The sequence below is a fragment of the Triticum dicoccoides genome, chromosome 7A (assembly GCF_002162155.2).
Source record: "Triticum dicoccoides isolate Atlit2015 ecotype Zavitan chromosome 7A, WEW_v2.0, whole genome shotgun sequence".
Lineage (NCBI taxonomy): Eukaryota > Viridiplantae > Streptophyta > Magnoliopsida > Poales > Poaceae > Triticum > Triticum dicoccoides.
Genome location: NC_041392.1, coordinates 734,218,170 through 734,228,157, shown reverse-complemented (window position 1 = coordinate 734,228,157; position 9,988 = coordinate 734,218,170). Strand labels below are relative to the sequence as shown.

Below are 9,988 nucleotides of genomic sequence, written 5' to 3'. Positions count from 1 at the left end.
CCCCGACCGCCCCTGCCTCACCATCCCCTCCACCGCCTCGCCCCCTGCCACGCCCCTCTCGGTGAGCTACATTTTTTTTCATTTTTTGCATTTTTTTCTACTGTTGGATGGATGAATGAATGCATGGATGGATGTTGGATGTTAGATTAGATGTTAGATGTTAGGTTGTTAGGTTGATATATAGTTGAATGTTGGATGTTAGGATGTTAGATTGTTAGTTTGCATTATTTTTATCATGATGATCTTGTCATTTGAGATGTGCTCTAAAATTGGTATAAGATGAGTGATTATTTTTATCATGATGATCTTGTCAAAAAAATTGAAACGGACAAAATTTGACACTTGACAAAATAAGATTTTTTTCATAGTTTTAAGTGTCAGTGCTTAATGTTAAGTAGCTATGTGAGATGTGCTGCAAAATTATGATATGATGAGTGGTTATTTAATCATGATGATCTTGTCAAAAAAATTGAACCGGACAAAATTTGACACTTGACAAAATAAGATTTTTTTTCATAGTTTTAAGTGTCAGTGCTTAATGTTAAGTAGCTATGTGAGATGTGCTGCAAAATTATGATATGATGAGTGGTTATTTAATCATGATGATCTTGCTAAAAAAATTGAAGGACAAAATTTGACACTTGACGAAACATGATTTTTTTCATAGTTAAAAGTATCAATGCTTAATGTGAGGTGATGACCTAAATTTTTTTCACTCGGTGTAATTAACAGGATTTGTGGTGTTCCATCTTCGTGGAGTGATTGTCGACGTTGGAGGTGTTGGTCCACGATCGTCCGTCTCCTTTGATCGACTACATCGGAGGGTGAGCAACAATTCCATGACCTCGTCCACTTTTTTTCCATGTCACTAGATTACATTTTCACATCAAGTCGCGTAACCTAGGTCTCCCGTCCGAAAGGGTTGCATCGATAAATATGCATTCAATTGCATATTTATCACCGCAGCTCTTTCGGATTGTCCAGCGCTTTCCACGGACAGCCTGAGGATGTGTAGATTGGGTACGTTGTTCATGCTCTACCCCGTTCCGAGACAGGATTTCGGCGGCGCCTCCCTGTTGTTCTCCGGATGCACATTCTTTCGGCATTTTGCCGAGACGTATATTTGGAGAACAGCGGGGAGGTGCTGCCGAAATTTTGTCTCGCAATGGGGTAGAGCATGGACAACGTACTCAATCTACACATTCTCGGGTGGGATTAGGACCCATCTTTACCTATTAGAGATGTAGGTGGATTAAATGTCGTTTCTCGTCAACCTTGTAAAAAAAATATATTGATGTGAGTAATTTAAATGAATCCTTAATTTTGTTGTGTGGCTTCCAATAAAGCAGAGATGGCAGATAATCAGTGGATGTATAGTTGGTTTTTCCGTCAGAATCAAGTAACGACAGAGTGGGTCGAGAAAACTGATGTGTTTTTGAAAGAGATATTCCGTAGTCCAATGAGGATGGTGCCAGAATGCCCGTGTGCCAGATGTAAGAGGCGTATCCGCAGAGATAAGAGTGAGATGACTAAGCACCTTCGCACGCATGGATTTATGCCCAACTTTAATATGCCGATAAACTTTGCCCAGCGGGGCCGTGGTAGAGAGGATGTGATACGACAACGCGTCGCTGGTTATGAGGACGATGGGGTTAGAGACATGCTAGATGATGTCTTTGCTGCACAGCCGACACCTCCATCACATTCAGCGAATGAACCGGAGGAGCCGGAGGAAACCGCAAAGGCCTTCCTGGAAATCTTGGCCTCGTCAAAGAAACCTCTCTATGAGGGTGCCAAGCTGTCTGTGCTGGATGCCATCTCGCAACTGATGGCAGTCAAGGCTGAGTACGGCTGTAGCCGAGGTTGCTTCGAAGCATTTCTCGGAGTATGGGCTAACAGCCTGCCTGAGGGCCATGAACTGCCAAAAACCATGATGTGAATGGGTATCGCTTCCATACAGAGGAGCACCAGAACAGTCGGCCTGATCCCAAAACCATAAATACCGGAGTCTTCACTGAAGGAGATAATAAAGTAGATTACTACGGAAGGGTAGGAAAAATATACGAGCTTACATTCAAACGAGTTAGAATCTTTTCTGAAACATGTAGGGGACCGGTGGCTCGACTCCTGCTCCGTCGACCCCAGTCACTCCGATCTGGCAGAGTGGTGGTGGTCGTGATGGCGGTTTTGGCGGAGGTGGTGGTGGTGGTTTTGGCGGAGGTGGTGCTTTTGGCGGAGGTGGTGGTGGTTATGGCGGAGGTGGTGGTTTTGGCGGAGGTGCTCTTGCTTGATGATTCCGTGCATGTGGCCATCGTGCCATGCCTTTCATATTCCTACTTTTATCATGTTTCATGTCTTGCACTACTTTTATGTTCATGAACTTCCGTCGGTGATAATCTTTAGATGATGTGATGAACTTGAGTATGTTTAGATGATGATGGTGAACTTGAGTATGTTTAGATGAACTTGAGTATGTTTACATGATGAATTGTCATATTTCTGCATAATTTCATATTGTTCTGTTTTGAAATGCTGTCAAATGAATTGGAAAAGAAAAAACAGGGAAAAAAACTATGCCTACGGCAAAGCCGTCGGCATATATACGCCCAGGAGTTACCAGGGCTTGCCACGTGGCACATCTATGCCTACAGCAAAGCCGTAGGCATATATGAAAATCTATGCCGACGGCTTTGCCGTAGGCATAGCCCTGCTGCCAGGAGAACCCAGGAGCTGCCACGTGGCAGAGATATGCCGACGGCAAAGCCGTCGGCATAGATTTGCTGTAGGCATAGCCCTGCGACGTGGCTTTGCGTGATTCGTCAGCGCTTTTGACGGCGCCGTCCGTTGCCGTCAGACGAAAAACACTGCCGACGGCTATACTATGCCGACGGCTGACGTCAGGCCGTCGGCATAGGCCCCTATGCCGACGGCTATACTATGCCGACGGTCTGACAAGACTACGCTGACGACATCTACGCCGACGGGGCTATGCCGACGGCTGACGTAGGCATAGATCAATGCCGACGGCCTAGGGGCCTATGCCGACGGCCCGTGGCCGTAGGCATAGCCCGCGAGTCCGGTAGTGATCCATGGACCAGGTCATTCTGCAGGCAAAACACAGTGTCCCTCCTTGAGATCACACAAGCCCAGAAATTTCAGTCCTGCGTACTCCATCATGCATACCTGGATCATGTGCCACACGCATCTCCAGGCATCCCTCGAGAACACCGGCGCCATTACCTCCACAAACCTGCATCCATGCTTGCATCTTCACTTTCGAAACGAAAAATCGCAAACGAGAGTGAATGGTTCTGGAGCGGGGTTACCCGCTGCAGGGCCGCTTGTGCACGTCCCAGCAATGCTCACCCCCTGCATCTGTCCTGTTCATCCATGGCATTGCAGACAACTCAAATTCAGACTGTGCTAACATGTTTGCCTAGACACGTACTTCCTCCGTCCCGTTATATAAGATCTTATTACATCCAAAATGTGAGGGAGTAGTACGCATCATCATGGCGGCGCGCTTACTTGTGCATCTCGCTGCCGTTTCTCCTGACGGTGATGTCGTACATCGGCGCCGGCCCCTTGGTCGCGTCCAGCCCCGGCTGCGAGATCTCCAGCCCGTGCCTCCTCACGACGTCAAGGTACCTAAAACCATGCATCCACAACCTGCCTGTTCATCATCATCCACCACATATATTGAGAGCTCGGGAAAAAAAGCATATATAGCTGGAGGGAGACATACGGTTCCGCGGTGAAGTTGTCGATGCCGAGGTCCTCGTCCCACACGAACACGTAGTCATAGGGCGCCACCACGCTCGGGTGCAGGAACCTCTTGGCGAACCACCTTCGTTGTTGTTATTGTTTTCAGGCCAAAAAGTCTGAAGATTGTCAGTGCACTTAGAAATTCAGAGAGTGTGGGGAGTGTACAGACAGTAGTTAAAAGCTTGTACCATTTGGTCTGCTTCCTGGCGCTGACATGGGTGACCTTCTTGGACCACTCGAACTCTTCATCCCACTCCGTTGTGCGGCCATCGTAGTGGAACAGCACGACATCGAAGCTGTCGGAGAACTGCATCATTTCATTGGTCATTTGATCGATGGTCATTGGTCAGAGTCAGACTAGTGATGGTCATTTGATCAAAGTTCTACATCCGGAACACTGAAAGTCACTCTTTCTTCACCTTGTGGACGGTTGCATTGACATTTTCTCTCTCACCATACCCTACCGCGAGCGCGAGGAGGTACTTGCCAGTCGGGCTGTCCTGCGCATCGTACGATCAAATGAAACCATGAATTCAAGATGAAATGAAACAAGATCGTCAGATAGAGCGAAGGATGAACTCTGTCAGGTTGTTCAGAGATGGAAACTGAACACGAAAGGAAAGACGAAGACGTACCTCTCTCGGGGACCCCCAGAGCCGGCGCAGGTGAAGATCGGACTCCGGGACGACGATTCCCGGCGGCAGCCGCCTCTCCGCACCTTCAAATTTTGTTGCCGCGACCTGTACAATCTACGACATACATTGATCAACAGACCATTTACTTACTTAGCTGGGACGAAGTTAAGCTGGATCGTTCAGAAAGTTGAGAAACTCAATGTACCGGTGCTGAACCGGTGGCATTTGCGGCACCGGTGCTGTTCCTGAACGGCGCCCCCCATAGTCTGCCCAGCGTGCTGCCTTGACTGAAGCTGTAGTTCGTGGTGCTCCAAGGCAGGATGCCACACTGAAGCTGCATGTAAGAGTCCCCAAGAAGAGAACATACCATTCATTATCTGTTCAGATCAAATACCAGCTCACAGAGCCTCAGAGTCGACACAGAAAGAACTAGCAATGCTTATGCTACCTTTGGTGCGATGTCCACAGGAAAGGAAATGCCGACGAGGAACCCGATCGCCGCTGCGAACAGCGCCGCCAGGACCGGGCTTGCTTTCATTTTCATCCTCGGTTGCTCAGACTTGCTTGGTTTAGGGGAATGGAGAAGAAGACTTTAAAATTAGCATCGATCGAACCTACAGGATGACTGCAACATACTGACACACTTAATTAGCATTGAGACTCGAGAGGCAGCGTGAGTTTGACTTGTACACTGACCCAAGTGCAGCACACTGACACACTTCGTTTAGACGTGGGCGCGCGGCGCTCTCCTCTCCACCCAGTCCAAATGCCACCTTTTATATTGGATGGAACGGAAGAAAATCGAGGAGTTTAGCGGGGGAGATCCATCAATGCAGCTTGATGCATTTGGTTTGACCGTGAGAAAGGGTTTATAGGGGTTAGGTTATCTGTAACAACAAACTTTTTTTTTGGCCATATGTAACAAAACAACAAAGTTTTGAAGGACATCAACTATTTTTGCTCTTTAGCTAGATGTATGTAATAAGTTTCCTGAAAATTAAATTGGGGACAGTCGATCTTTTGACCGTTGATTGATGTTTCAAGATCTGTGCTCCTTTTTTTTATGCTATGTGATGTGTCTTATTTTGGGCTGGAATTTTTTGACTGACCTCTTTATTTTGGGTCTGTCAATTCCTTAACAGGCTGGCCCAACAAGCTCTATGTAGCCCACATCTCATGACCTAGCCCTCCCTCTCTTCTTTTGTTTTTTCCGTTTTCTGTTTTTATCTGTTTGTATTTTTTATTTTTCTTTCTTAGTCTGTCTTTATTTTTATTTTTGTGGTTTGAGCGTGAACACATACACACAAATACTGTACAATATGTGCAAAAATTGCAATGCTATATGATTATTCTTTTGCATACCGAAAAGTGCAATTTTGTGTATTGCTAGCGAATTCATGCTATATGTGTTTCTTTTTGCAGGGAATGTTTAGTTTCCAATCTTTGAGAAAACGTTGATTCATTTCCATTTCGTCAAATTACTAGCAGTAATTCTATAGGTTTTATATATACTTTTGAGTATTACGTAACCATTTCATTTTTGTTTGAAGACGTCCGGACACGGTGGCATCACAGGCTCTTCTTCATGCTCGACACATTCGGGCGATGTGGGGGAAGATTTTTAGCTGGATTAACACATCAATAAAGTGCCCGAAGCCAGTTATCATTTTCTGGTGTTTTGTGTTTTCAGGGAAGATAAGTATTTTGTACTAACAAGAAAATACGAGGATAGGTTTCTAGTAAAAAAAAGCAGGAGGACCCAACCACCAGGCCTTAGGTGCCTGAGGGGAGCCGGCTCCCTTCCTATAAAAAATATATTGATTAATGAGCAAATAATAATTACATTCTTCAAAATTTTGGCTGATAAAAACATGGGTTTATCCTTTTGCAATCAGTTGTTAAACTAATTTAGTGTTGATGACGATTTGTTGGCGAGTTCCTTGTCCGCATTGGCAAACCTAGAGTTAAAGGCCTCCAGCTCCTCAAATTGACGCGCTCTTACCTATCATAAGCGGCACACACAATTATTTTGAAGGTACAGTTGAAAGTAGTAGCATATGTTTAGTCATTTCATATAAAAGCAGGAAAAGACCTTCAATCTCAAGCTAAAGCTACAAATACGACATTATTAAACATAACAATAACCCTCTTCACTAACACATCATATACATGTTAACTAAGACTAGTATTGATAGTTTGCATATTTTATAGAGATGCAAAAATAATGCAGGTACCTCAAAACGGCCTCCTGGCTTTTCTTTGTCGCCCTGAAGAAGAATAGACATTAAGTTGCGAGAAAATTAAAATGAGCATAAGAAACAGAGCAATCAAGTTTTGACATTGAAGCTTTAAACTGACAAAAAAAACTGCACAACCACCTCGCCCTGGAGCGTCGGGACTGCACGATGGACCACGTACTGCGCGTCTACGACGCCAATCTGCTCTTCCGGATCCTGCCAGATTCAAATGAGAAAAAAAAAATCAATATGTACATCAAAATGTTGTTAGGTAATCCTATATGTATTCATGATATATTTTCATATGCTGCTGCTCGTTAATTGGACTATATATGCTTACATCGACGCATCTCCAGAAATAGGAGTCGATAGGCCATCCATGGACAAGGTCATTCTGCAGCCAAACACATTATCCTTCCTTTCAGATCAGACAAGCCAACAATCTCAATCATGTACACCAATCATGCATACCTGGATCATGTGCCACACGCATCTCCACGCATCCCTCGAGAAGACCGGCGCCATCATCTCCACGAACCTGCATCCGTGCTTGAATTTTCAGTTTCAAAACGAAAAAATCGCACACAAAGATGACACTGGAGTGAAGAATTCAGTTAGTTTACCCGCTGCACGGCCGCTTGTGCACGTCCCAGCAGTGCTCACCCCCTGCATCTGTCCTGTTCGTCCATGGCATGACAACCCAAATTCAGACTGTGCTAGCATGTTGCCTAGAAATGTACTTCCTCCGTTCCTAAATATTTGTCTTTTTAAAGATTTCAAATGGAATACCACATACGGATGTATATAGACATATTTTAGAGTGTAGATTCACTCATTTTACTCCGTATGCAGTCACTTATTGAAATCTCTAGAAAGACAAATATTTAGGAACGGAGGGAGTACTAAGCATCATCATGGAAGGCATGCTTACTTGTGCATCTCGCTGCCGTTTTTCCTGGCAGTGATGTCGTACATCGGCGCCGACCCCTCGGTCGTGTCCAGCCCCGGCTGCGAGATCTGCAGCCCGTGCCTCCTCACGATGTCCAGGTACCTGCAACCAGTGCATCCACAGCCTACATGTTCTTCATCATCCAGAATATATATTCAGAGCTCAGAGGAGAGCATAAAGCTCGAGGGACGTACGGTTCCGCGGTGAAGTTGTCGACACCAAGGTCCTCGTCCCACACGAACACGTAGTCATAGGGCGCCACCACGCTCGGGTGCAGGAACCTCTTGGCGAACCACCTTCATCAGTCATCATTATGTTTTTCAGGTAAATGTCTGAAGATTGTCAGAGGACTGAAGTTTCCAACTGAACTTGGCTGAAATGGAACCCCTAAGTTTGAGCACATTTGACAAATGTGTGACAAAGGTCTGAATCCTATTTGAATTTGGCTCGAAATCATGTGCCACTGGGAACATGTTGGTACATAGTAATGGGAATGAGAAGACACTTGACTGAAAGAAAGTCTGCTGAGTCATGTTACCATTTGGTTTGCTTTCTGGCACTGACATGAGCGACCTCCTTGGACCACTCGAACTCTTCGTCCCACTCCGTCGTGCGGCCATCATAGTGGAACAGCACGATGTCGAAGTTGTCCGAGAACTGCAAGTGCCATTCAATTTTATTTTTTTTTGTTTTGGCAAATTACACTGAGAGCCTAGTGCTTATTTACCTTGTGAACAGTTGCATTGACGTTGGCTCTCTCGCCGTACCCTACCGCGAGTGCGAGGAGGTACTTGCCAGTCGCGCTGTCCTGCGCATCACATGATGAAACCATGAATTCAAGATGAAATGCAACAAGATCCAATCTGACAGAGTGAAGAATGAAGTCTGTCAGGTCCTCGGGGAGGTTGTTCAGAGATGGAAACTAAACACTTACCTCTCTCGGGGACCCCCAGAGCCGGCGCAGGTGAAGATCGGAGTCCAGGACCACGATCCCCGGTGGCAGCCGCCTCTCCGAGCCTTGAGGTTTTGCTGCTGCAACCTCTACAGTCTACACCATACATTGATCAATAGACCATTTAAATTTAGCTGGGACGAAGTACAACTGGACCATTCAGAAACTCAATGTACCGGTGCTGAACTGGTGGCATTTGGGGAACCATTGTTGCTATTCCTGAACGGCGCCCCCCATAGTCTGCCAAGCGTGCTGCTGTGCCCCCCATAGTCCCCCCATAAGCTGCAGTTCACAGCGCCACCGCTGCTGCTCCAAGGCAGGATGCCACACTGAAGCTGCATATATAGCACCATATATAGTCCCAGTAAGACAACATACTGTACATTTTCTCAGATCAAATCAGCTCAGACTCAGTATAGAGTCAATACAGAATCAATACGGAACTAGTAATGTTATTGTTTACCTTTGGTGTGATGTCCACAGGAAAAGAAATGCCGACCAAGAACCCGATCGCCGCTGCGAACAGCGCCGTCAGGACCGGGCTTGCTTTCATGTTCATCCCCGGTCACTCTATGCACATATGTGTATGTATATTCACCACGGAAAAACCACCGGAGAAGATGGATGGATGGATGGATGCTGGGTGACACAAGAAAGAACACGAAGAACCTGAATGCTGTGTTGTGATGTGAAGGAGGAGCAGAGCAGAGCAGGTAGCTAGGGTGGGATGGAGAAGAAGACTAGCTTTGTTCAAGGGAATGGAGAAGAAGACTTCAAAATTAGCATCGATCGAACCTAAGCATGCATCGAGACCCGAGAGGCGTGAGTTTGACTTGTACACTGACCCAAGTGCATGCTGACACACTTGGCTTCGTTCAAGTAACGGGAACGTGGGCGCGCTCTCCCGTGGCTCTCAAAAACCTCCACCCAGTCTAGACGACACCTTTTATATTGGATGGAATGGAAGCAAATCGAGGAGTCTGCCGGCGGAGATCGATCGACGAAGCATGAAGCATTTGGTTTTACGAAAGAAAGAGTTTAGGCTATCTGTAACAACAAAGTTTTTTTTTTTTGCATGGACTGTACACCAGGTTGCCCTTTTTTTTTAGAGTACGATTCTTTCTTTCGGCTATACCATTTGGCTGAGGTGAGTAAGGAGGCGTCCTCTCATGGATTATATATACCATGTTCCGCACAAAAAGAATCAAATTTGTTGAAAAAAATACTCTCCACCACGACGAGACCTAAGCCTCTTGATCTTTCGATCAAGTTGGTTTAACGCCTCAGCTTTATAGATCTTGAAAACAATTCAAAGCCTCATCTTTTGATTTCAGAAAATACACAGAGTTGTATCTAGTGGAGTCATCAATTAACGACACGAAATATTTATTTTCACCTTTTGTCAAAACACCATTTAGTGGTGCCAAATTTCTCATCTCCATAGTTGTAT

General features: G+C 45.7%; 2 protein-coding genes and 1 long non-coding RNA gene across 3 annotated transcripts in view; all 3 read right to left on the bottom strand.

The window, feature by feature from the left end:
* Positions 1–3,389, bottom strand: part of LOC119334543 — a 7,863-nt gene extending 4,474 nt beyond the window's left edge. Inside the window, exons 1-2 of the long non-coding RNA XR_005161400.1 lie at positions 3,327–3,389; positions 3,184–3,250 (exon numbers count right to left, since the gene is read on the bottom strand). This is a non-coding gene — a long non-coding RNA (uncharacterized LOC119334543). The remainder of the gene's footprint in view (positions 1–3,183; positions 3,251–3,326) is intronic.
* Positions 3,390–3,498: 109 nt separating this feature from the next.
* Positions 3,499–4,944, bottom strand: LOC119334103. The gene is made up of 7 exons (XM_037606758.1): positions 4,849–4,944; positions 4,606–4,734; positions 4,401–4,514; positions 4,185–4,265; positions 3,954–4,072; positions 3,746–3,847; positions 3,499–3,648 (listed from the first exon to the last, which is right to left on the bottom strand). Exons 1-7 carry the CDS (start codon positions 4,942–4,944, stop codon positions 3,525–3,527), a joined length of 765 nt encoding a protein of 254 aa, XP_037462655.1. The 3' UTR covers positions 3,499–3,524.
* A 1,277-nt stretch (positions 4,945–6,221) lies between these two features.
* Positions 6,222–9,245, bottom strand: LOC119334102. The gene is made up of 13 exons (XM_037606757.1): positions 9,002–9,245; positions 8,715–8,873; positions 8,521–8,634; positions 8,314–8,394; positions 8,125–8,243; positions 7,781–7,882; positions 7,569–7,688; positions 7,261–7,314; positions 7,109–7,175; positions 6,978–7,031; positions 6,779–6,853; positions 6,635–6,667; positions 6,222–6,402 (listed from the first exon to the last, which is right to left on the bottom strand). Exons 1-13 carry the CDS (start codon positions 9,095–9,097, stop codon positions 6,304–6,306), a joined length of 1,173 nt encoding a protein of 390 aa, XP_037462654.1. The 5' UTR covers positions 9,098–9,245; the 3' UTR covers positions 6,222–6,303.
* Positions 9,246–9,988: the final 743 nt, after the last annotated feature.

Coding starts and splice junctions, on each gene's coding strand:
- LOC119334103 (XM_037606758.1), bottom strand. CDS start 4,944: ATGAAAATGAAAGCAAGCCCGGTCCTGGCGGCGCTGTTCGCAGCGGCG. Junction 4,735..4,848: donor CTGTGGACATCGCACCAAAG/GTAGCATAAGCA, acceptor TCTTACATGCAG/CTTCAGTGTGGCATCCTGCC. Junction 3,848..3,953: donor GCCAGGAAGCAGACCAAATG/GTACAAGCTTTT, acceptor ACAACAACGAAG/GTGGTTCGCCAAGAGGTTCC.
- LOC119334102 (XM_037606757.1), bottom strand. CDS start 9,097: ATGAACATGAAAGCAAGCCCGGTCCTGACGGCGCTGTTCGCAGCGGCG. Junction 8,635..8,714: donor ATGCCACCAGTTCAGCACCG/GTACATTGAGTT, acceptor TGTATGGTGTAG/ACTGTAGAGGTTGCAGCAGC. Junction 7,689..7,780: donor GACAACTTCACCGCGGAACC/GTACGTCCCTCG, acceptor CACTGGTTGCAG/GTACCTGGACATCGTGAGGA.